Here is a 26,941-nt window from a genome sequence, read left to right as displayed (position 1 = left end):
TCCTGCCAAACGTTGAGGTACTTGAACGACTTACCGTTCATGGATTGGTATGTGCTCAGCGCCGCAGTGATGATGTCGACCTCGCTCCGGCCGCTCCCGGCATTCCGCGACTCCTAGAGGAAATAGCCATTGAACTTGCCAATTTCGTCGTTGGCTCGGCCGATGCAGTTGCGCACCATACTCTCGTTGCGCTCGATCGTTCCCGGCGGCCGGTTTGCATTGTACCGACGAGATACGCGCCACCAAAAGTGATCGCCCGATTGGTTCGTGCCAACCGCCGCATCTTCGGAGATTTCGAAGTACGCCTTGAACAATTTATCCATCTCCGCCGGCGTGTACGGTGTGCGGACACCGCTGCCGCGAGTAGGAGCTTGCGGAGGTTGGGAGGGGGCGGTCGGCCTAGGCTCCGGTGTCCACCCGTATCGTCCTTCGGAGGCACCTTGGTCGTCGATTGGGTATGGACGGTAGCCACCCGGAACGGCCGAATCTTGGGTTTGAGGAGGGGCCGAATATTCCGTTTCCGGACTAGGAAACGGTTGTGAACCGAACCATTCGGGGTTCCAACCGTGGGAGCCCGTAGGGTTATCGCCTTGGCCGGACATAGTGATGTTGTAGGGTATGAGAGAATGAAGATGAAAATGGATATGAGAGATTGAAGATGAGAATGGAGATGAGAGAATGATGATGAGAATTGTGTAGTTTGATGTGATTTTTGGGAGAAATTGAGGGTATTTATAGATGAAAGTGTGTATTTTTGGGGTAAAAAAATTAAAAATAAATAAAAAAGTGGGGAAAACGGTTATAAACGGATATAATTTTTTTGGGAAGTGAAATTTTTTTTTTTATTTTTTATCGGTTTTTTAATTAAAAACCAATTTTTTTTAAAAAAAATTATTTAAACTCAACGGCTATGTCGTTGACGAATGAGGGCGCGCCACGTCAGCTGCTCGCTGGCACGGCGTTGCTCGATGCATCGAGCAGCGCCGTGCCAGCGGCGGCGGGTGGCGTCCGTGCCAGCGGCGCGGACGGCGGTGGCGAGCAGCGCCACCGTTGCGGATGCTCTTATTATTATCATCGTGAATATATATTGACATGTTGTGATACCCAAAAACACTAAAATACCATCAAATTAGAGAAATACATGAGTAAATATATAATTTCGATATAATAAAATACATTGCTACCAAATAAAAATATAATAATGTACAAGAGATAACTTAATAAAAATTTAAACTCAAACCACCCTATATATAAAGTAGTAAAACCAGAAATCATGCTAAAGAAAGCAAAAAACACTTGAGCAACCGCACCATGCTAGGGAGAGGCTTTACCACCACCGCACCACCCGGAAGTTAGGTGGTACGGCTAGAGAACAGGCGGAGAGGGGTCCTCCTCGTCCTCGGCGGCGTCTGGCCGGTGGTGCAATGGGCGGTGATTGCGCGACCCTTCGGCTTGTTGGAGAAATTGGTGGCAGAGATGGCGGTGAATGGACTGTGTAGAATTTCAATCAACGATCATTGATCAGACGATTGGGTGAGGATATAATTCGGACTTGATTAGAATTATATCCACATCTTTTATTTTTAATTCTTAGCAATTTATATGGAGTATATATTTTGTGAAATTTACAAGAAAGTTTTATTTATCGATATAAGTGATGATTATGTAACTGTAACTTTGCATTTGGTTATTTGTTTGGTCGTAATAGCACATGGTAACCAACATGTATATATGAGTTAAATCTTCGAATGTAACCAATTAAATGTACTAGTTTAATTGATTGCCAGTAATGCTCTTTATTCTATCTCTAATGTATTGATAATCAATGTAGGTACTAGTCTAGAGATGTAATCTGGGATCGTTATTGCTGTGTAGGATAGATGGATACAAGATAAAAGAATTATATAGACTCAACAATAGCATGATAGCACAACTTCTTATCGGTAGTGGACTCATAAACCTAACTAAAACTCTTCATTTTAGCTATGGATAAGAGTTTAACCTAAAAATAATATTAATCAAATTGATTAAACACAGTTCCAAGATTCCCAAAGCGTGGAGGAACATTAAAAAAATTATTCAATAAGTATCGTGATTATTGCACTACTTTATTTATTTTCACAATTATTATTTCGTTTTTGTTAAATAAAAAAAATTAAACATAGTACTAAAAAATTTAAATATTAAGAATTAGTAGTAGGTTATTTTCACGTGTCATAATATTATTAACCTATAATTGCAATTTTTAAGATTGAACTAAAAAAAATTACGAGCCCCAAAACACTCAGACCATCCACAACGCGTCTCGCGCCGGGCTCGCGTCTCGTCTCGGAGAGACGAGACCCCCGCGAGACGCATTGCAGCGCCCATCTCGTCTCCAGCTCGCGACCGTCTCGTCGCGTAGCTCGTCTCGGAGAGACACGAGACGAGCTGTCTCGCCACACGCCAGGGACACGTGCCACGTCCCCATGCGTGCGTGACGCCCACTCGCTGGCCCGCGAGTGGGCGTCGTCACTGATGACGTAATAATTCATTTTTTAAAAAAAAATTGATTTTTAATAAAAAAAAAAAAAAAATTCAAACGGTAATATTACCGTTAAATATTTATTTTCATTTTTTAAATTTTTAATTTTTTTACTCTATAAATAATTCTATTCCATACTCATTTCAAACACAAACACACATCTATTCCTCTCAAATCCTCTCTATCACTCCAATTTCCATCTTCAATCAACTCAAACAAATGGATCCTTTTGAGCAAATGCGCCAATTAATGGAACAATCACTCGAAGAAGATCGGAACCGGGAGGAAGCCGCCGCAAGGTTAGTACGCGACTACTTCTGCGATAACCCGATTTGGGGAGATACCTATTTCCGTCGCCGTTTCCGCATGCGGAAACCGCTATTTCTCCACATAGCGAATACTTTGGCGGCCAGGGAGGAGTTCTTCCGAGAAGGGTTCGACGCGGTCGGTCGTCCCAGCCACACGACGCTGCAGAAATGTACTGCAGCCATCCGGCAGCTTGCGACTGGACAAACGGCCGACATATTCGACGAATACCTGCACATCGGAGACAGCACTGGGCGCTTGTGCTTGCTCAACTTCTGCAGAGGCGTCCGGGCAGCCTTCAGTGACGAATTTCTCCGGAGGCCAACCACGGAGGATTGTCAGTTCCTCCTCAACCTGCACGAACAAGTGCACGGATTCCCCGGGATGCTTGGCAGTGTCGATTGCATGCACTGGCAATGGAAGAATTGCCCGGTGGCTTGGAGGGGTTCCTACACGAGCGGCCACAAAGGCACCCACCCAACCGTTGTACTCGAGGCCGTTGCCGACTACCGACTTTGGATCTGGCACGCGTACTTCGGGGTCCCTGGCTCGAACAACGACGTAAACGTGCTCCAACAGTCCGACCTCTTTACCGAAGTTTTGGATGGTAAAGCGCCGGCCATCAACTTCGTCGCCAACAACCGGCGGTATAAAATGGGGTACTATCTCGCCGACGGCATCTACCCGAAGTGGCCGACCTTCGTGAAGACGTGCGGCAGGCCAGCGAACCCAAAGCAGGCTCTTTTTGCGCATAAGCAGGAGGCTGCGCGCAAGGATGTGGAGAGGGCGTTCGGGGTTCTCCAAGCGCGCTTCAACATCATCAAAGCCCCGGCTCGTTCGTGGTTCATGGAGAGCATGGTCGACATCATGTATACGTGCATAATCTTGCACAACATGATTGTCCGAGACGAAGGACCCGATGCCGAAAATTGGTTCGACCCCGAATCCCCCGGAAGCTCAACCGCAAGTAGTCCGCCGCGAAGTGGAGCGCATCCATCTATACAAGAACGGTTGGCTATTCTGGCAAGGACACGCGACTCTAGCGCTCACACCCAACTCCAAGAGGATCTAATTGAGCACATTTGGGAAAACTTTGGCGGAGAAGATTAAATTATGTCATTTTTATTTTTTTAAAATTTTAATTATGTCTTCGTTTTTTTTAATGTTAAGTTGTAATATTGTTTTAATTTTAATAAAGTGTGTTTGTTTAAATTGAATTGGGTTTTAAAAAAAATTATAAATTAAATTGAATGAATAGTAATTAAGAGACGGTATAGAGACGGTTAAGAGACGGAGCGTTGCAGGTTCCGTCTCTTAGTTAAGAGATGGAGGAAAAAAGGACAGTGGGGCCCTCAAATAGTGCTCAAATAGTAGTTAAGAGACGGTTTAAGAGACGGTATAGAGACAGCGTTGTGGATGGCCTTAAGTCACAAGATATCCACACGCACCACAAACCGCAAATTAAGAAGAGCCACCCAAATGGGGCCCGCAGATCCTTCCCCAACATCCCCATCTCCGTGTCCTTCACTTGGTAGACCATACCTACACGCCACATTTCAATAATGTAGAAATACTATAATTAGTGAAGAGAATAGAGAGAGTAAACCAAAATGACAAAATCCATAACACCCAAAGCATGTGCCCTGGGACACGTATTATAAGCTTTACATTTTTCTATTCATTACTTTTCCAAATTGAAAAAAAAAATTATTTATAAAAATTGTTTTTATATTTAAAAACAATTTTTACAAATAAATAAATACAAGAAATTCGTAATAGCCCACATATATTTGATGGGCTTGCGAATTTATGAAACTCATTCTTGGTTGCTTCTCTTTTATATAGACAACTTTGAATGTTTTATGTTTCACTTTCGATATGAGACAAAGTCATTCTTGGTTGATTCTCTTTTATAGAGACAACATTGAATGTTTTATGTTTCACTTTCGATGTAGGATAAAATCATTCTTGATTGTTCTTCTTTTATAGAAACATCTATGAATGTTTTATGTTTCACTTTCGATGTGGGACAAAATTATTCTTGATTGTTTCTCTTTTATAGACATCCAAGAATGATTTTGTCCCACATCAAAAGTGAAACATAAAACATTCAAAGATGTCCATATAAAATTGTATTTTAAATTATGTCATTTTTATTTTTTTAAGATTTTAATTATGTTTTTTTTTATTTTAAGTTGTATTTTTATTTTATGTTATAATGTTATTTTAATTTTAATAAAGTGTGTTTGTTTTAATTGAATTGGGTTGGGAAAAAATAAAAAATTAAATTGAATGAATAGTAATTTAAGAGACGGAATAAGGGACGGTTAAGGGACGGAGCGTTGCAGATTCCGTCCCTTAGTTAAGGGATGGAGGAATAAAGTATAATGGACCCTCAAATAGTAGTTTAAGGGACGGTGGGAGGACAGCGCGGATGCTCTTAGAGAGCGGTCCAACGGGCTTAGATGGAAGGGACGGCTCAGATCAGAACGCGTGGACGGCACCTAAGCAGCCACGCCGCCGCACTTCTTAGCAGGAGAGCAGATTAGCCAAACGTTGCCGTATGGATCCTTCACCTTGCCCGCGCCTTCACCTTCCGCCACTTCTTCGTCGGAAACAGCGCCGGCGACCACCGCCTTCGCGATGGCTGCTTCCACTGCTTCGGTCTCCAGGCAGAAAACGCCGCTCACAGCAGATTTCACGCTGCCGAAATTTAAATCATCTTCAGCTTAGTTGTTTTATCATATACTCCTAGTTTTTTATACGTATTTGTTCGTAAATCAAATCAGGATAGCTATAATAAAGGCTAAATAAAAATGAAAAATATGCAAAATTATCAAATAAATTTGTGAATCCGGTCAAAAGGCAGATAATATGAGACAGATAAAAAGTAAGCACGTAGGAGTATAAAACAAATAAGTAAGAAAATAGCTAGCAAATACTAGTATTCCAGTATCAGCAACTAGAAAACACAAACGGACAGAAAGCGAGAAATCACGAAAATTGATCACATAATCAACGAGTAAAGGGAGAAAACGAAGAGCGCAACAGAGTAACATTCATCACACCAACAGATCTACGCAAAAACAGCAGGAAACACGGCCATAAAACTGTAAACAAATTATCAAAACGATAAAATACGCACGGAGAGTCGTCGGAGAGGCCAGAAACAACGAAAATGGAGGATCCAATCTTCAGCTCAGCAGAGCGAATGAGAGGCAGCTCCTGCTCCGCCTTCCTCTTCGGATCATTCACTCGGCTCACCTCCTCAGCTCCAAACGCCGCCTTGTAGAACTGCACGGCTTCGTTCGCCTTCGGAGCCTCCACCACCAGCCACGATTTCACCGCCGTGAACACCGCCGGAGAAGACCCGTTCTCAGCTCCGGAAATTGCATGTGCCTCCTGCGCCATTCTGAAAGTTTTTAAACCCTAAGAGAGAGAAAATGTGAGTGTGGAGGGAGAATGTAGAGGGAGAAAGAGAGTCAGAAAATGAACGTACTGAAAATGGATAAGCGATTTTTAAGAAGAACAAATGTGTGGGGTAAAAAGGGATCATTACGGTATTAAATGGAGTAATTTTATAGTATTTCAGAATTGGCCCCCGAATTGTTTTTATTTGCAAAATTACCCACTATAATTCCCCTTGTTTTTTGTCTTTTTCACGAGCGTGCCACTGCTTTAGCTAATTTTACATTATCTGGTATTCCCTCCGTTTCAACATAGTTGAGACGAAACTTTTCGGCACAGAGTTTAAGAAAGAGATGTTGAGTACGTTGAATAAATAGATAAAATAAGTAAGAGAGAGAAAAAATGTGGAGAGAATAAAGTAGAAAGTGAATAAAGTAGAGAGAAAAAAGTAAGAGAAAGTGAAGTAAGAAAGAGAAAATAATTACTATATATGGAAATGACTCAACTATGAAGAAACTTTCCGAAATGAAAAAATGACTCAATTATGAAGAAATGGAGGGAGTATTTATTTTTTTGTATATTTTTATTTTAGAGAATGAAGTTTCTATTTTTCGACGGCACTCTTTATCTGTAGTGACAGTATAATTTTGATGGTTTTTTAGAGATTTAGAAATAAAAAAGGACTAAATTTTGTAATAAACAAATATTACAAACTGAATTATTTTTATTGGATGAAAAGAGTACGAAATGAAATGAAGAATATTCCGTGGCCGTAGCCCTTAATTAAATATAGTACAGAAGAGTATTTTTTTTGTTTACAGCGGAAGTGAATTTGAATTGTTGTATGAAGCCCAATAACACAAAATGAAATAACTCACAAAAATATATACAAATGAGGTTTTATTTATATTTGTAGAGTTAGAGTACTTAATGTAGATTCTTTTTTGCTTCACTCATGACTATTTTTGATATATTTCCATTGGTTTTTCAAATCTCATTGTCTACTAGTCAATTTCGTTGCCTAAATCGAACAAAGATCACTTTAAATTTGTGGTTTTAGCTTTTTGTATAAATCTTTCTTTCTATGTATGCACAAAAAATCGATCACTTGATGATTTTTCATATCCTCGCGACGATCATGTAACCCTACCATGCCCAAAACACATGGCATCACTTGAGAAAGTGGAAAGTTATACTCCATCAATTTCTATATAAAATTAGATCACTATAATCTATACATAAAGAATATCAAGTGCAGAAAAAAAGCAAGAAAAAAAACAAACCAAAACCTCTATTTAAATTAACTATACCTTCTGCAGCTATACTTGTTACCCCATAGTTGAACTATACTATCCCTGTGGCGTGGCGACCTGGGACTACGCAAAATTAAAACGAGCAGTTACCTCAGGCACTGGCGGGCGAACCAGTCCGTGGGACTAGGCACGTCAGTAAGTCTCTGATTCTGTACCCGTTACCCCAGAAAGAGGCGAGGCAGAGGCCCATGATGGCCATGGCAACAACAGAGCAAGCTGGGGGCACGGCTTGGGTGCTTCCGAGAAACTGAGTTGCAAGAAGGCCCGCTAGGGTTGAGCTCTGCATTCCTGTGCACAGTGATATTGTTCTGCAAACTTCTTCTTCTAACCTGATGAGGAACAATTTATGGAGTATATCAGCATCGAGCAAATATGACCGTTGCAGAGCTCGAAATCAAAATTTGGTGTTGAAGCATATAGATGATTATGTGCTACTCTTCTACATTTAGTCCTAGTGGTAAGCGAGTAGATCAATGTCGAGCATATGCACATTGCAGAGTTCGAAATCAAGATTTGGAGTAGAGTGTGATATAGTTTACACGCTACTCTTTCCACTTCACTTATTCCTAGTGCTAAGCTATACACTGAATTCTATCCAAGAAATGCCAGAATTTTGTTGAACATCTCTGCTTCAAAGACTTATTCGAGTTTTTTTTTTTTTTTTTTGCTGTGTAGGGTGAATTTTGTGAAAAAAGGATTGGTTTTTTGTGTGATATGAAGTTGGTGGAATCTAAACGAGCTGAAAGAGGAGAAGATAGTGCTGGATATTGTGGCGGTGTAGTCTAGCACAATGAGCTAAATCTTGATCTCAAAGCGCGAGGAAACAAAGAACAGCTAAAGAGGTTAGAACATTTTTTCCCAAATTTAGCATATATCTGATCAAAATCTAAATTATAGTGTCCCATCAGCCTCGTGTCATGTAAAGACATTGCAATATAGGTAAGTTTTCCGAGTTACTTGCCTGAGAGGTTGAATCTTGGCGGCCCAATATCCCAAGGTAAACGCAACTGCATGAAACGCCAGCACTGGACCAATCAATCTCAGCCCCTCAGCCGAAAGGATTTGGCTCCTATTTATGGCAAGAGGACTTCCAATGCACAATGAAGTGCAGACCATCGCGACAAATGGCATCACGGGTTGCAGAACGGATACAACGGGTTTGGCATAAGTGTTCAGCGCCAAGCCAAGAGCGATAGGAGCAAGAACCACCTGAAAGAAAAGGACAAAAAAATCAACTCAAGACAAAATTACAGTTTGGTAATCAAAATCACCGGCCAACCGTTCTAATTGCTTAGCACCTGCAAAATCGACTTTGACATTGCCACAGCGTCGACTGGGACAACAGAGCCAATAAGAAGGCCAGTTAAAAGAGGAGTAACGAGAACAGAGGCAATGGTCGAGGAGCTGGTCAAGAGGATGCTCAAGGCCACATCTCCCTTGCTCAAGAAGCTGGCGTAGCTAGACAGCTGTGCCCCTGCAACACAAGCCATCAAAACGAAACCAGCATAGAACATCGGGGACATCCCAAAGGCACGTGCAATGAACACACCAAGGGCGGGCTTCAAAACATATTGAGCTATAAATCCAACGGATAATGGTAAAGGTCTGCACACAAGACAAACACATGGAGTAGGTGTTTTCACATGCTAGTTTAATCCAAATGCAACCAAATTTGAGAAGGTGTAGTAAATTAAACCTCTTGAAAGCTAGGGTAAAATCATCAATGGAAAGTTGAATCCCAATAGACAACATGATTCCTCCGAGTGCAGGAGCGTACAGTTTTCGCGACACCCTGCACGTTCCTCTATCGTTTACAAGAAAACAGACAGATATACACAACTTTAAGAAAGCATTAAATTTATGTAATGTTCAATAACAAGAATCCCCACAAACAAGAAATAGGTTGGAGCTGAAACAGTTCACAGCGTATGAATTGAAGCTGTGTGATATACAAATATGTGTGATATAACAAGAACCCTACCAAACAAAAATAACTGTAAACTAATCGATAGAATCACTGTCAGTGTAGTCGTGAACTGGCATAAAGGAAACTTGTCAGTAAAATAAAGAATTACACTCAATCTAAGATATTTTAACTGATTTAACTATCAACGATGAACAACAATAACCAAAAAATAAAAGTTCTTCATGCTTCAAAACCGAAGACCAATCATTAATTAATATAACGAAATTAACTAAAAAGTTCGAACTGAGCCCAGAAAACTCCGGCTGAGCAAATTCACAAACACATGATCAACAACATTCAACACTATCCTAACAAAATTAAATCCCTAAAAAAATAAAAGATCCTCACCAAGTGAACGTCCATGGCTTCCAAAGGGCGGAGACGGCGGTGAGAGCCACGACGACCGGAAGCAGCGCCGACAAAGCCTGAGAGCCATCGGATTGATCCTCCGCCGTAATCGTGTTCTCGGCGCCGAATGAAAGCAGCGTGAAATTTCCCTCACGTTTGTGCAGCCCAACCCTCCCTATGAAGGGAGACAAAGTAGAGCAACCGACGGCGATCAAAGAGCCCCGTTTAACATCTCGGTAGTTTCGCGAAATCGCGTTTGGAATCGGAGAAAAGGAATTGGCTTTTACGAGAATTGAGCACTTGGAGGCGGAAATATGGCGGAGAAGCAGAGTTTTGGGGGCGGTTTGAAGCGAGAGGCTTGGAATTTGTGACATTGCTTGGCTCGCCGGAGATAACTTGGCGTTTTCCGGCGAGTTTTGGACGGCGGAGGAGGAGGTGATAAGGTGATAAAATAAAGTGTATTCGAAAATAATAATAACATAAACAATAAATTTAGTCACGTTTTGCTGTCTCGTTTTAGTTAGGAAGTTGATTGGTTGTAGTCTCAAAATACTAGATATAAATTCTGAATTTATAGGAGCACCAATTATAATCCATAGTAGTTGATTTATTGCTCAATTCTCGAAACTTCTTTAGTGTAAATACCAGTAGTAGTAATATATTTATGTTTTCATATTACTACATGTTTTGCTTCAATATTGTATCTTGTTATACAATAATTTTAAAAACTAATAGAACTAGGATTTAATTTAGTAGTTTTAATAATTTATTGGTTCAAATATCTTAGGTTGATACGTATTAACCTTGGGCCATGCATATCAATACATAACTTTTGTGTTGGTAGTATTAATTAAGTTGAGAAAGAAAAGATTAAATTTCATGATTAAATATGTATCATATTTGATTCATAAAATTGAACCCCACAACTTAATCATAGATGGATAGTTTTATAATAATTAGTCATAGTTTTCCCCTCCAACTAAAATAATCCCATAATTTAATCCTAGATGAATAGTCTCATGATATTAGTTATGTTAACCGAACACCACCTATATGAAATAGCTAGAGGTACATAATTTTATTTATCTATCATTAAATTGTTCACACTAACAAAATATAATAAAAATAGTAGTAGTATTAATTTTTCTCCTCTGTCCATAATAAAGGATCGAGTATTTTCAACGGAATATGTCATAAAAATGAGGAAAATATCTAAATCATAATATAAACGCTAACTAATGCGTATGGTTGTTTTATAAAGCATTGATATGTTGCGGGGTTATTTTCATATTTTGTTATTATTAAAGCTAGACAGAAACACATCTCTTTCATGCGGCACAAACTTGAAAACTAGACAACCACACGATTAATTATCGAAGGGAAAAAAATAGAAATAAATACTACTGCGTGTCAATTTTCTAAAATTAAAACGTATTCTATCCAAACAGTGACAAAAGTGAAGACTCAAATTTGAAGGCATTGAGAATAATCATAAATTAGGACATTAAAACAATGAAATTGTGAATAGATTCGAATTAAATTGTAGTAATTGTTATTTGATTTTTAAAATACTAGCTCGTAGCTTATACAGATATTCTATTCTATTGTGTTTTCATCTTGATAAATGAAATAATATGAAAAAGGGTTGGCCATATATATATTAACAAAAATGAATCAAATTTACATATTAAAGAAATTTATAAATTTCATGAATAATCGCAGCTGAATTTGTTATACTCTTTACCCATTAAACTTGAAGGATATAAAAAACAAAACGGTGGTTTTTATATAATCTCAAAAACAATTTATTAGGAATGAAAATAATAATAGAATAGAATACAATATAAAACAAAAAAAAAACATAACAAGCTATGTATGGTCCTGAAAAATATGAAAGCTAGGTTTGTGATAAAAGACATGGTCAAAAGCCAAAGCTGTTTAGCAAAGACATCTCGAAAAAGTCCACAAGATAATTGATTCCCTATGCTGATCAATGCTGATCGTGATTGAGCTGAATGTACATCATTGCATTCGCAGCATTCTTAGACATCATTTATTCAATCACATCCTCTAACCAGCAACACTTGGAAGCAAACTATATATCTTAACATCTTCAAATCAAATGCAAACTATATAGGAGTATGTTTCATGGAATGGAGCTAATTATATTAATTAAATGTACCAATTTCACTTTCCCTCCAAAAGATTCTACTATGTTCTCACCATCTTGGAAACATCACTACTCCCAACTGCAGTTTTGTGTGAAAACCGTCACTCCATAACTCCAACCCATAACTTCTTCATGAAGAAAAAACTGCATCATTTGGCTGTATTAAAAAAAAAAAGAGTTTGTAAGAATCAGCAGACTCCACAACATTCAATACTTCAAAATCAACAAGGCAAAAGGGCCCCTTTTTCATTCATTATTTTCCAGACAAGTACTGTACTACATAAATGCACAACAACAAAAAGAAAGGAAATGAACATAACAATCTCCTAAGTAAGGCAAGAATCAAGATCAGTCACCTGAATCCCTAACCACGAGCCACTCACCTGCAAGGCAACAACTTCTCTCAACTCTCTGTACATCTGTGAACATAGGAATTCGACATGATTGAGCTAAATGTACATCATTGTGCAAGATCTACCATGTCATCCTAGCAGCATTCCAGTACTTGCAGCTTCCCAAATAATTCCATCATAGCATAGGAGTATCTTAACTAATAAAACAGAACATACACAAAGGATATATAACTTGTTCAAATCAAATCCAAACTGGAGTATAAAAGAAATACTATAACTACAAAACCATCCTAAACTGCCCAAGAACTATTCAGAAAGCAAAAAAGATCCCATTTTTTCCACATAAATATGAGATGGCTGGTTTAAATATCAGGCCGGGTGGTGGAGCTTGAAATCGGGCTTGTTTCGAAACAGGAGGCTTTGGACCGGGTTGGAATATTAATTCAACGACATGGTTGACTTTTGCACAAATCAATTTTGATTTCCCCAAATATTCCAACTTCACTTACATGTCCCATTTCAATTATCAAAACTGTAACTACCAACATTACACTAAAATCTCTTTTTGGAATGGTTTAAAATTTATGTTTGCTAAATAAATAAAACCCTTTTAGTAATGGAAGACATTTTAGTAAACTAAATATTCTCATTTTGACAAATACACTATAAACTAGAAGGATCACCTCAAACGTTATATAAGTATTACGGAGTACTTTCTAATAGACCATAAAAAAGTTAAAAAATGAATCTCACTTTATGGAAACAAAATTTATTTCCAATATAACTTCTTAATTTCATGCACTTACAAAGCTTTTGGTTTCACTAATTCTCAACATATTGTAATCACTAATCTTCTTTCTTTCCAAAAGTTATCTCCTCGTAATTTGTTTTGCTTCTATATGACATTTAAAAGTTAGTAGTATAATACTCTATCCGTTCCATAGTAGTGAAGTCATTTTACCATTGTGATACGTTCAATAGTAGTGGAGTCCTTTTTAGTAAAAGTCAAACAAATTTATTCTCATCTACTTTACTCTCTCTTACTTTATTCTCTCTTCATCTCTCTACCTTTTTCATTTCTCACTTTATTCTTCCTTTAGTTAACTCACTTAACACAATTTTTCTTAATTTTTGTACTGAAAAGAAATGTCTCCACTACTATGAAACGGATGGAGTATTTTATATGTATTGTACGTGAAAAACATCACAAACACCCCTTTTTTGTTGCAGTAGTGTTAAAAAAGAAGTTAATAGTAGTACTACTTTATTTAATGATTTCATTCACCAAAATGCCTAAGGGTTACTACTTGAGGCATTAAAAAACCCAAACAAAAAAAAGTAAAAGAAAAATAAGAGTGCAAAGAAATGCCTTCATTGTAACTTCCCACTTTTTAACCACTTTTGATCCACAAACACTTTACTTGTAAGCCAAAAAACTAGCTTTGATTATATAAATTCAGGAGAGATAATCATTTTGATTCAAATTGCATTGAGCTGCAATCCAGATTTATCTGCGTCTGATGGCAGTTTTGTTGCAAAGCTCCTTGGATTCAATGGCAGTTTCCCTTCCAAACACTATTCTGGTTTTTTTTTCTTTTTTTGTTCTAGACCACAAATAACATTCCTCGAGTGTACTGGACTTTTTTTTCCGGCTTTGGGGAAACGCATGACGGAGATGCGTTTTACATGAAGACGCATGACGCTCATGCGTCTTTTAATTTTTCAAATTTTTTTGAACGACACATGACACACATGCGTCTCTCTTAAAAACATAAAGTGTCTCTGTAGTTCAGTGGTAAGAATTCTGTGTTGTGGCCGTTTAGTCCTTGCACACAAATGCACGATATCATTCAAGCATGAAACATGAAAGTCGAAGCTTTTAATTATTAGCTTCGATATTTGTTAAGGATATCGATCTTCAACGTTGAAGTTCCCCACACAATCAAGAAACGGTTGCCGTCGTCGTCGAGCGCCCAACGTAGCGATTACTCCGGCGAAGGGCGGCTGAGCGCGAGATCAGTCTCGTTAGGTTTCTTGTTTGCTAAGCAATTGAGCCGGCGAAGGGCGGCGGCTTGATTCGGTGTCTTGGCCTCAACGTTCTCGTCGTCGCTGCTACGCTTTGTTTCTTCTGCCCGCGCGAGGGTGTCTCCGGTGCAGCCTCGCGATCCACTTCCTCGGAGGCGTCCTTCTCGCTGTCGTGAGGGATACTCGTATCAATATTCTCTGTTAGGAAGCTGGAAAGATCAATCGACAGATTCACAAAAAATGTACAGGAAAATTCAGCTTCTTGAAACCATCTCATTGTTAATCAAATGTTCTCAACTAGGAGATATGAAAATTGATGTTTTGGTGTATTTCATTTAGGGGAAACACAGAACCAATACCTGCATTGCTCGGGAAAGCTTGCTCCTTTTTTATGTCGTTCCAAGCTATCAGCGATCTAAATATATACGACATACTTGAGTCGTGCTATCATGCCCCGACAAGTTTCATTCAGCTCAAGAACACGAATGTGCCCCTAAGCTTCAGGAGATTAGGAGAGACAGAAAGGTCTCTACTCGTTAGAAAAAAGGATTTTTGGGCGTGCATGGCCTTATTGAGCTCCAGTTAGAGACGGACATGTCCCTACATGGCCCCAACTTCTAAATGGTGAAAATGTCCCTTGTACGGTAAGATTTAAACAACAATTTGCCCCAAAGAATTTCTTGACAACTTTGATTTTCTTCGTCAATGTGTAGGATGAGGAGGTTACGGACGTATGGTTGAACAACGAAGCAGTTAGGAAGGCGCTTCATGCTGACAGCATAAGGTTTACATTTTTTCGTTGAGTTGGTACGTAACAAACTAAAGATCATGCCGGCTCCACCAGGCAGACCTAGCCGGAAGGTGGGATCTTTGCACGGACCGGATTGTATTTAGCCATGATGCTGGGAGCATGATCAAGTATCACCAGAACCTCACGTCACGCGGTTATCGTGCCCTCATATAAACGTTGCCTTATGTTTAGCTCTGAGGTGTTTTTCGAGGCTATACATGATCGTTTTGCTTGGTTGCAGTGGAGATCATGATATGTGTGTCCCGTTTACCGGAACTGAAGCTTGGACAAGATGGATCAGATACAAGACTATTGGTGAGTGTATGTGAAAGGCCAAGCTAGTGGGTATGTTCATGCTAACTTTGTTAAGGAGTTTTATCGATTTTATTGTATTTCATGGTGGTTCGATCTGACATTGAACGACGTGTCCTGAAAATCTGTAAGATGGTACCCATATTTGGATCCAAGATGGTATATTTATTATCTAATGATGTTTCGTTGTGCTTGAATTCGGATATGGGCACCCATAAACTGACAATTTTACACAAGACTCTCTCTTCCTTCCTTCTGAATGTGACTTGTGTTTTTTCGTTTGGTGAATACGTAGGTTCACTCAGGGCTATGACTACAATCTCAATTTCCTCACCATAAAGGTATGCAAACACATGATATTAGTTGATTGAGTACATATTGTTATCTTCATCTTTCCCCAATGGATCGACTATACTGACCCTCGGATCTCGACTGCACAGGGGGCCGGGCACACTGTGCCGGAATACAAGCCACTCGAGTCGTTGGAGTTCTATTCACGCTTCCTAGCTGGCACAAATATATGAAAATCAATGTTGCCCTGACGTCTTCGTATGAGACAAAGATACTAGTACTACTATATTAGTTAACCTATTTATATTCTACTCTCAAAATGTTAGTTCTCCATCTACTCAAAATAAGATGAATTTGTTATATAGTGTAGATTGCGTGACTTCGAATTTATAATAAATAAATGTTAGGTCTCCAACTCCATCTAATGAATTTGTTATATAGTGTAGATTGTGTGAAGGCTTACACATTATGATCTGTACACAATACTTTTTCTCTACTAACATTATTTTCACTCCTTTTTCTATCTTTGTCTCTTTCTTTACTAATTATGCATTAAAACACGTATCGTTTCAAAACTTGTTATTTTTATGTGATAGAAGGAAGTATCAATTATAAATTCAACCCCATTCACGAATTACTAATTTCATCACACTCTATACAAATTAATTCTTACATGATATACCAGTATCTAGTAAGAGTTTGATTATATCAAAGTAAGAAAGAAGTTGCTATCTTAAATAGAATCTCAAGTCAAGCAAAACTACAAAAGATATCCTTTCGCACAAGTTTCTTGACCTTATGAAAAAGAACACTATCTTTATCTTCTACTTGCAAAGATTCAATCAGCAACAAAAGAGTGGTGTTGCTAAGTGTGAATCCCCTTGAATCCATCTCTTCTAACACCATAATTATATCAAACATCTTGTTCCACTTGAGAAGACCTTGCACAAAAACATTATATGTCACAACATTAGGCAAAGAATCGTTGCTTACCATTTGCACCATCAAATCCTTGGCCTCGGCAATGTGCTCTTGTTTACAATGAGAATATTATAAGTTATAACATCAGGCTGCAAGCCTTTGGATGGTAGCTCAACGAACACATTTTTTGCTTGTGAAGCTTTATCTGTAATGCTATCAGATACGCGACTCAATCTTGTTATCACAACGAGATCGATTCCGGAACGAGAAGAACGAATACTTGATATGAAAATGAATAAGCAAGAAACAATTCTTGGAGAGTCAATGGAAATCTTGTGTTTTATTTGTGTGGAAGATTACAAACTCATGGATGAAAAATTCTCTATCTTTTTTTCACAGCTCGGCTCTATTTAACTAACACTTATCTAACAACTAGTTCAAACCTAACGGCTTTCATTTAAAGCTAACTAACTAGTCGCATCCGACGACGTGCATCAGTTAATAACAACTGTCAACTCCGAACTCGTTTAAGTTCGGCCAACACCGAACACGTTTAAGTTCGGCCAACACCGAACACCAACACCGAGCACTGAGCACCGAGCTCAACACCGAACATTGAGCTCGGTTAATCCCTGAGCACGACTACAAACTCGACCAGTCACCGAGCATGATTGCAGTTCGTCAGATCACCGAACAGCATATCGGTCCCTAATCGCCGAACAGCATATCGGTCCCTAATCGCCGAACAGTATATTGGTAACCGAACTGAACTGATTGTGCAGTTTTGCCCCAATCCTCATAACAAATCTCCACCTTGGGACATAACTGGACAATCCATAGATTTCATCCATCTTCCACAATCACTTCAGCTGAATCAGATTCACCAAATCCATGCAATACTTCAACTTAAGTCCGGGCAACACCTTTGTTAGCATATCAGCTGCATTGTGCTCAGTAGCTACCTTTTCAATCTTCACTGAGCCCATTTCAACTTCATCCCTCACAAAATGAAGCTTAACATCCACATGCTTGCTCCTCTCATGGAATGTCTGATGTTTTGACAAACATATGGCACTATTTGAATCACATAATACAGTCACAGCTCCTTGATCAACTCCAAAATCCGAGCAGATTCCTTTCAGCCACATGCTCTCCTTTACGGCCTCAGCCATGGAAATATATTCTGCCTCAGTTGTTGAGAGTGCCACCACAGATTGCAAACTCGACTTCCAACTTACAGCAGCTCCATACATGCAGAAAACATAGCCGGATTGGGACTTCCTTGTGTCAATGTTAGTAGCAAAATCAGAATCACAATATCCCAATAGAGGCTGTGCATCAAAATTCTTACTTCCATCAAACAGTATGCCATAATCCTGAGTACCATTCAGATACCTTAGTATCCATTTTAAAGCATGCCAATGCTCCATACCTGGATCTGCCATGTATCTGCTCACAACACTTATGGCTTGGCTGATGTCTGGCCTTGTACACACCATGGTGTACATGATGCTTCCCACTATGTTTGCATATGGGATTTTATCCATCTCTCTTCTCTGACTATCATCTTTAGGGCACTGATTTACACTGAGCTTAAACTGCTGGCTCAGGGGCACACTCACTGGTTTGCTTTTATCCATCTGAAATTTCTTGATCACATTCCTGATGTAATCTTTCTGAGTTAGCCATATCCTTTTCTTGTCTCTATCCCTTATGATCTCCATTCCAAGGATCTTCTTTGCATCTCCAAGATCCTTCATATCAAATTCAGATTTCAGATCACCTTTCACTAACTCCACCTCTTCCTTATGCTCTGCAGAGATCAGCATATCATCTACATACAATAGTAGATATGCCACAGCAACTCCACCTCTTCTCTTGATGAAGACACAATGATCATACAAAGACTTCTCAAAACCGATCTTATGCATGAACTCATTGAACCTGAGATACCACTGTCTTGAACTTTGTTTTAGACCATACAAGCTTCTTTTCAGCAAACACACCTTTCCTTCATTTCCTGGTTGGACAAAACCAGGAGGCTGCTCCATGTAAATTTTCTCTTCGAGCTCTCCATGAAGAAAGGCTGTTTTGACATCGAGTTGCTGCAATTCCCAATTTCTCTGAGCAACAATGGCAAGTAGAATCCTGATGGAGCTATGCTTTACCACAGGGGAGAATATTTCATTATAATCTACTCCCTCCTTTTGTGTAAAGCCTTTGGCCACCAACCTGGCTTTAAATCTGATTTGATTGTTGTTGAAGGCCTCAATTTTCTTCTTAAAAATCCATTTACAACCAACTGTTTTCTGATCAGTTGGCCTCAACACCAAAATCCATGTGTGATTTTTGTACAAGCTATCAATCTCCTCCTGCATGGCTAATAGCCACTGATCCTTCTCCGGACTCCTTATTGCTTCCTTGTAATTTGAAGGCTCATGATAGTCCATCTCCTCAGCTATGGCCAGTGCATAGTGCATCATATCAAAATCCTGAAATCTGGAAGGGAGCTTGATCCTTCTTCTGGTTCTGTCTCTTGCAACCAGTCTCTGTGGAGTCTTGATGTTACTTTCATGTTCAGAGGATCCACCAACACTGGTTTCTTGTGAATTTCTCACAGTATCTGGTGGACTTCTTACAGCATCAGATGAGGATTCCCTCTGACCCTCCACCTCAAACTCAACAGTCTGAACTTTCTTCATGAAGAAAGGCATTTCAGATTCCCTGAAAATAACATCCCTACTGATGACAACCTTCTTATTCCCTTCCTCACAGCACCATAATCTGTAACCTTTAACTCCAACCTGATAGCCTATCATCACACATCTGAGAGCCCTTGGTTCCAGCTTTCCTTGTTTGATGTGAGCATATGCTCTACACCCAAATGGTCTTAATTTTGAATAGTCTCCATAAGATCCATACCATCTACTATCCGGAGTCTGATTTTCAATGGCAGCAGAGGGGCATTTGTTGATTAAAACAACAGCTGTGGAGGCTGCTTCTGCCCAAAATGGTTTTGACATTCCAGATGCTATCAACATGCATCTTACCCTTTCAAGAATGGTTCTATTTATTCTCTCGGCGACCCCATTTTGTTGTGGGTTGTGAGGCACCGTTCTATGCCTTTTAATTCCTTTTCTCTTGCAAAACTCATCAAACTCATGGGACAAAAATTCCAGCCCATTGTCAGTTCTTAGGCATCTCAAAGGCTTCCCCTTTTCTAGCTCAACTGCAGTACACCACTCCTGAAATTTCTTGAAGGTCTCTGACTTTTCTTTCATGATCATTATCCAAACCTTTCTTGAAAAATCATCAACAAATGATAAGAAATACCTGCCTCCTCCAATGCTATTTACTGGTGCAGGGCCCCATATGTCACTGTGAACATATTGGAGAGGTTGTGTTGAGTTATGTTTGCCCACTCCATATGGCAGCTTCTTGTTTTTGCCAAGAATGCATTCTTCACACGATCCAATGGCTCTTTGTATCTCTGAATCAGCCATCTGAATAATGCCTTGCTTTACCAGCTGCATCAGCCCAGTGTCCCCCACATGGCCCAGCCTAGCATGCCAATTGATGGTCTTTTGTGTGTTGTTAGCTGTTCCAGCAACTGCCTCAGCTTTCAGATAATAGAGCACATTGTTTCTGACAGCCTTCATGATCATTTGGCCATCCTTTTTGACAAGCATCTCTCCACCAAAGAGAGTCAATTCGTAGCCATTCTTCTCAAGAAGACCCAAGGATATAAGATTCATTTTAATGGATGGGATGTATCTCACATCAGTGAGAGTTCTGAAAATTCCATTGTCCATCCTCAAACATATGCTCCCAACACCCCTTACATCACACACATGGTCATCTCCCAGCAACACCGAGCCTTCAGATTCCTTTAAATCTTGGAACCAGTCGAGATTGGAGGACATATGGAAACTGCAGCCTGAGTCCATGATCCATAGCCTTGATAATGGGCTATCCTCCACCACATTGAGAGCTCTTGCCTCTTCAATTTCCTCAGTGATAGCTGCTGTACCATCTCCTTTGTGATTTTCAGATTGCTTTTTCTTCCAAGCAAAACAATTTTGCTTGATGTGTCCTGGTTTCTTACACCAGAAGCAGCTTCTAGATTCCTTTTGATCTCCTTCCTTAGATGATCTTGGCTTCCACTTGTCAGATGGGGGTTTCTTGAATTTGAATTGTTTCTTTGAAGTTGCCTTCACATTGAGGCTTTCAGCAGCTTGATCGATTGGCTTGCTGACACATTTCTGCATTGCCTTCAGCTTTAATGCAGAAAATACCTCCTCCAAAGTCACTTTCGAATCCCTTCCAAGAAGTATTGAGTCTTTGAATTGCTCAAAACTCTGAGGCAGAGCATTCAATAACATCAAAGCTTTATCCTCATCTTTCATGGGATCATCCACACCCTCAAGATCATCTATATACTTTCGAAAATCTTCCAGCTGATCCGCCAGATTCTTGGAGTCAGAAAATCTAAAGTTGAACAATCTTTGCTTGAGATGCAACCTATTGGAGATTGACTTCTCCATATATATTTTCTCCAATTTCTCCCACACTCCCGCGGCATCATCCTCTTTCTGAACCTCCCTCAAGACTCTATCGCTGAGGCACAAGACAATCGAGCTATACGCCTTGTATTCCAGTTCTTGACATTTCGCCGCATCCATCCCTTGAATCTCTTTCTTGTCCGTCTTGGATTTCACATAATCCCAGACGCCTTGCTGCATCAGAACAGCTCTCATCTTCAATCTCCACAGGCCGAAATCATTTTCGCCGGTGAATTTCTCAACGTCGAACTTTGCGGTAGACATTGTTGAATTCGTCGTCCTTCTTCGATTCCCACAGACGGCGCCAATTTGTAATGCTATCAGATACGCGACTCAATCTTGTTATCACAACGAGATCGATTCCGGAACGAGAAGAACGAATACTTGATATGAAAATGAATAAGCAAGAAACAATTCTTGGAGAGTCAATGGAAATCTTGTGTTTTATTTGTGTGGAAGATTACAAACTCATGGATGAAAAATTCTCTATCTTTTTTTCACAGCTCGGCTCTATTTAACTAACACTTATCTAACAACTAGTTCAAACCTAACGGCTTTCATTTAAAGCTAACTAACTAGTCGCATCCGACGACGTGCATCAGTTAATAACAACTGTCAACTCCGAACTCGTTTAAGTTCGGCCAACACCGAACACGTTTAAGTTCGGCCAACACCGAACACCAACACCGAGCACTGAGCACCGAGCTCAACACCGAACATTGAGCTCGGTTAATCCCTGAGCACGACTACAAACTCGACCAGTCACCGAGCATGATTGCAGTTCGTCAGATCACCGAACAGCATATCGGTCCCTAATCGCCGAACAGCATATCGGTCCCTAATCGCCGAACAGTATATTGGTAACCGAACTGAACTGATTGTGCAGTTTTGCCCCAATCCTCATAACATTATCATCATCGCTGCACAATCCCTCAATGAGGATGTAATTATATGACACTATGTCGGGAATTATGCATTTTTCATCCATGATATGCAACATGGAAAACGCTTCAGCAATACTATGAGCTCGACACAGACCATCCAACAAGATATTGCAAGTCTTTATATTAGGAACCACTTGCAAAGCTTCCATTTCTTTGAACAACAGCTTCATATTTGCCTTCACAAAATATGGTTTTGAGCATTATGTTAGGAAACAATTGTGTTCTAATCCATTGGCAGGAATCATGGCAAATACACGCGAAACTTCATTTTGCAATATGTATTCATCAAGCTATGGTAGGTCATAACATTAGGCTTGATTCCAGATTTCAATGACAATTCCAAAATGTTTTTAGCTTTATCCATGTCTCCTAGCATACATTATCCATTGTATGAGACAGTGTCGGGTTGAACATCCGTTTTTGTCATACCAGATCTGATAGATAATGTGGAGAAGCGTTGGAAAAAGTGGAGAATTTAGATTTAGAATTCGGCAAAATTCTACCAAGAAATATAGCAGTGTAGCTCGAAATCATCTTGAGATAATTTTCAAAAGTCTCTCTTGTCTTAGCTCAATTTTGGATTTGGGTTTTCATTTTTATGTTAAATTAAAATACATACAGTATTTAAATTTGGCGGACAAAGATAAAAACCGGGCCGGCCCAAGCGTCTATATTGAAAGCCCAAGATGAAAATATCAGTGTACTGTAATTCACAAATTTCCCCCAATTTCTCCGCTCCAAACCCTCTTTAGCTCAACAATGGCGATCTCCACTCTCCAGAAACTCGCCTCCCAAATTTCCAAATCACCCTCTCTCTCCCTCTCCTCCCGCGCCGTAATTGCGCGCACCTCCGCCACCGCCGCCGCGCGCACCACCTCCGCGAAAGTATCCGATCGTATCATCAATCTCAGCGCCATCGACCCCGACGGCAACAAGCAAGACGTGATTGGGCTCACCGGCCAGACTCTGCTCAAGGCACTGGCCAACAAGGGGTTAATCGATCCCGCGTCGCACCGTCTGGAGGAGATCGACGCCTGCTCCGCCGAGTGCGAGGTGCACATCGCGCAGGAGTGGCTCGACAAGCTGCCGCCGCAGTCCGACGATGAGCAGTACGTGTTGAGGAAATACTCGAATCGCAATTCGAGGAATCGCGTTGTGAACAAGCACGCGAGGCTTGGATGCCAGGTGGTTTTGACTCCGGAATTGCAGGGTATGGTGGTCGCCGTCCCTGAGGCGAAGCCCTGGGACACTCCGTAAGGTTTTCAGCTCGCTGCTGAGGCCGGATGTAAGGTGTTTCTTCTGTATTTCAAATAATTTCCATGAATTAAATGGATATTTGATCGGATCAATTGAGGACAATGTTGTGTTGAAGTATGTTTCAGGTTTTGGATTTTTCATACCTTCATTATCATTTGCAGTGAATATTTCGATTTGAGCTGAGCATTTATGTTTCACAGTTGCTCTTATGTCTTAGTTGTTGTTTGATATCATCATTTTCATGTTTTTGCATAGTGTTTTAAGGCCATAAGCTAGAGTGTATAAATTGAAATTTGTTGTTCTGGATGAAATCTAAAAATGTCTCTAGCTAGTGTGTCATGCAATCAACTGTCAAGAATAGCAGAGTATCGAGATTTTGGTAATACATCGGCTATATTAGGAACTAGTTGATTTTGATGAAATCCAGAACTCGTTCGATTAGAGCTGTTATGCAATATGCAATCAAATATTAAGATCAGTCCCGTTTTTGGACACAGTTGAGTATCTAAATGTTTGTAAGACGTCGGCTATTTTAGGAACTAGTTGATTTTGATGAAATCCAAAACTTGGTTCCAGTTAGAGTTGTTATATGTAGTACTCCATTAAGAGTAGTTGTATGCTTTTATATCAGGATGCATGAGAATCTGTAAAGATTATGGTATTATATCTGCCAAGTATTGCTTTTTTCAGCTGAACATAGGACGATGCTTGTCATATCATATAATGCCATCTATTGATTTTAATGTTCTTAAAATGGAATGGGACAACTGGAACTCGTTCTACAGATGATCTTTTGGATATGCATTGGTGTAGTGAGTTGCAGTTTGTCATTTTGTTTGCTTCTCCCGATTCCAAAACTTAGCAGGCTTTGGAAACAGCTCAGGAGTAGCTTTTTTCTGTTAATTGTCAAAATGACCTATGATTTGTTTGAAGATCATTAGTTCACTCACTGCTTCTAAGAAAAATTGAGAGTACATTTGTTCATACTGAAATGATTTCAACTAAATTATAAGGTTATTTCACTGGAGTTGTAAAAGAATGCAGGTAGTCTCATCTAAGTTTCTTGCTCATTCATTCACAATCCATCTATTTTATTTTGAAACAGATTTTGATGACTTGATATAAAATTCTAGAAGATGGGTAAATGAAGCTTGAAATTCAAAAACTCTCCTGCTGAAACGTTTAGTCCTTTTTAACTGCCAAAAAAAATATTATTTGTGTCAAGTTCTTGTGTTGATCATTAAAGATTTACTCGACATTAGCACCAACAATCTCATTTGTATTAAGTTGTTATCGTGTTGACACAATAACAGCAAACACCAAATGTGATTTGAATTTTGTTTGATTTACTTGAGCATCGATGACAGCACTATAAACATAAAGATCGGTTTGCAGCTTTTCCTATAGACCGAGTAATTGAAGCACCTCAAGCGTATTGTTCAGATTTGCGTAATCCATTAATCAAAGCATGATACACGCATACATTGGCCTTGTGGGGGCTCGGCCGACAACTTCCACAACAGTTTTGTTGCCTCTTGGATATTCCCAACCAACATCAGCCCTTTTATGAGACTGGTGAAGGTTACAACCTCAAGATCATACCCAAGCTTGACAAATCTAAATATGAAAAACAATTAAGATTTAAAAAATCCATTTTTTGATTCAATAAATAGAGAGAAGGAAATTGTAATATTGTTATTGAATTGTAGTAACAACAAATACATTAACAGGAGTATGTTGGTTGGACTAGTTTATGGGCTGTTGGAAATTTTAATAGTTGTAGAAGGAAACATATTCTCCTCTTACTGCGTAAATAATGTTGTACATAAATACTAAAAAGGCTGAAAATAGATGTTTGGCCGAAACCAAATTTGATTAGGTAAGAATCCATATCTTACTAGGATCTAATATGGTAACTTGACTACTACGCTATACGATAAATCATTCTCACAGCCATCTCTCTCATTAAATTCCTTCACAAAAACCATGGTGGATTTGTGACCATCGATCGTCGGTTATGTGAAATCTTCAACTACAAATCCACGTCAGCTCAACAAGAAACCAAGCGACACGCCGTTCATGATTGGCCCGACAACTGTTGCCCTGCTGCGGACAGAGAGGTGTGCGCCGTGTGCATGGAGGGAATACTGGACGGTCGGAGTTCTTCGCTGCCAGCATCGTTTTCACAGCGGCTGCATCGGAGAATGGCTGCTGCGGAAGAATGCTTGCCCTCTTTGCAGGGCCATCGTTCTTGACAAATTAAACACAGAGCATCAATCCCTACACAATCGCCTCATGTTTTAAAAAATCACGATAAAAATAAAACATAATCAAATTCGTCGGCCGTCCCATATTTGACTATAATCATCTAATTTCAGCGTCATGAAGAAAAGATGGTGACAAAAACAAAAACACGAGACACCATTATCAACAAAAACATAACACCTATTATCTCCTTGGTCCATCTCAAGATTCACTAAACAGACTCACCACATTCAATCCCCATCTCATGTTTCACTAAACTGATACAAAATGCAACATCAATCCCGACCCATCCGCTCATATTTCAACAAAAATAAAACACGGGAGTGGGACACACAGCATTATCAATTAAGATGCGAAACATAACACCAATCCCCTTTGTCATCAATCCGCCTAATCAACAAAAATGGCTTAAAGCTTTCAAATGAAAAAACATAACACCAACCTCCTTACAAAATGAAATACAAGACGCAACATCAACATTGAAGTTATGAGTGAAAACTTACAAAAATGACAATATAAAACATAGTAGCACCAACCAATCCACTTGCTCCATCAACATCAATTGGCACATTTCGCCAAGATATGACATGATCAGTGCAGGAAAGCATAGACGGCGGTAGAGATGTAAACCAGAAGAGCACAAGTGACTAAAACAATCAACGCCGATTTGCTCCCACACGAAACCATCCCCAGCCTCATCTGAATCACATTCACCATCAGAAACAAGTAATTTCTTTAGGTTTTCAAAATACCATTTATTAAAAATATACAATTCGAATACAAAATAACTAAATTTTACAAACTAGTATATTTTATAAATGAATAAGTATATGCATACAGAGGCATTGCAATACTTTTAAGTTTAAGATAAATATGGTAAAAATTACTATGGTTTTATAAATATAATTAAAAATTGTATGTTATGAAAATATCATTGATAGAATCACTATTGGGTTGGGTGTATTAATGTTGCATCAAGTAATAACGTAAAGTCCTAAAAACTTTCTTTTGTCTAGTGTTTAACGATAATATTCCCATCTAACTATAAAACAGTTTCAATTTTGAGTTAAGATCGTCATAAATTTTCAAACGAGAGTAGTTGAACAAAATTCAAGGGCGGTTTTGTTTGCATAAATAATTGGGATATTTTTATATATATCTCTTTCATTTTTGTTATCTTTTCATT

At 39.3% G+C, this 26,941-nt stretch overlaps 3 protein-coding genes and 1 pseudogene across 4 annotated transcripts; 2 read left to right on the top strand and 2 right to left on the bottom strand.

Moving 5' to 3' along the window:
• Positions 1-4,187: 4,187 nt before the first annotated feature.
• LOC121786004 (uncharacterized protein At5g48480-like) lies at positions 4,188-6,611 on the bottom strand. 2 transcript variants are annotated; one of them, XM_042184507.1, is made up of 3 exons: positions 6,330-6,611; positions 5,976-6,259; positions 4,188-4,372 (listed from the first exon to the last, which is right to left on the bottom strand). In XM_042184507.1, the coding sequence occupies exons 1-3, from the start codon at positions 6,384-6,386 to the stop codon at positions 4,258-4,260; spliced, it is 456 nt and encodes a 151-aa protein (XP_042040441.1). In that variant the 5' UTR covers positions 6,387-6,611; the 3' UTR covers positions 4,188-4,257. The 2 variants fall into 2 exon arrangements, with proteins under 2 accessions (XP_042040441.1, XP_042040440.1); XM_042184506.1 differs by lacking the exon at positions 4,188-4,372 and adding an exon at positions 5,205-5,533 and having other exon boundaries at positions 6,330-6,544.
• Positions 6,612-7,412: 801 nt separating this feature from the next.
• Positions 7,413-10,401, bottom strand: LOC121787500 (probable sodium/metabolite cotransporter BASS3, chloroplastic). Its single transcript, XM_042186236.1, has 5 exons — positions 9,866-10,401; positions 9,248-9,343; positions 8,850-9,156; positions 8,513-8,760; positions 7,413-7,880 (listed from the first exon to the last, which is right to left on the bottom strand). The coding sequence occupies exons 1-5, from the start codon at positions 10,237-10,239 to the stop codon at positions 7,643-7,645; spliced, it is 1,263 nt and encodes a 420-aa protein (XP_042042170.1). The 5' UTR covers positions 10,240-10,401; the 3' UTR covers positions 7,413-7,642.
• A 4,403-nt stretch (positions 10,402-14,804) lies between these two features.
• LOC121786983 lies at positions 14,805-16,039 on the top strand (annotated as a pseudogene).
• A 6,893-nt stretch (positions 16,040-22,932) lies between these two features.
• Positions 22,933-23,676, top strand: LOC121785928 (dicamba O-demethylase, ferredoxin component-like). The gene has a single exon (XM_042184412.1). The coding sequence runs from the start codon at positions 22,993-22,995 to the stop codon at positions 23,488-23,490; it is 498 nt and encodes a 165-aa protein (XP_042040346.1). The 5' UTR covers positions 22,933-22,992; the 3' UTR covers positions 23,491-23,676.
• The last annotated feature ends 3,265 nt before the right edge of the window (positions 23,677-26,941 follow it).

This window comes from Salvia splendens, chromosome 22, assembly GCF_004379255.2.
Source record: "Salvia splendens isolate huo1 chromosome 22, SspV2, whole genome shotgun sequence".
In the NCBI taxonomy this organism is placed as follows: Eukaryota; Viridiplantae; Streptophyta; class Magnoliopsida; order Lamiales; family Lamiaceae; genus Salvia; species Salvia splendens.
This window is presented reverse-complemented; position numbering and strand designations above follow the sequence as displayed.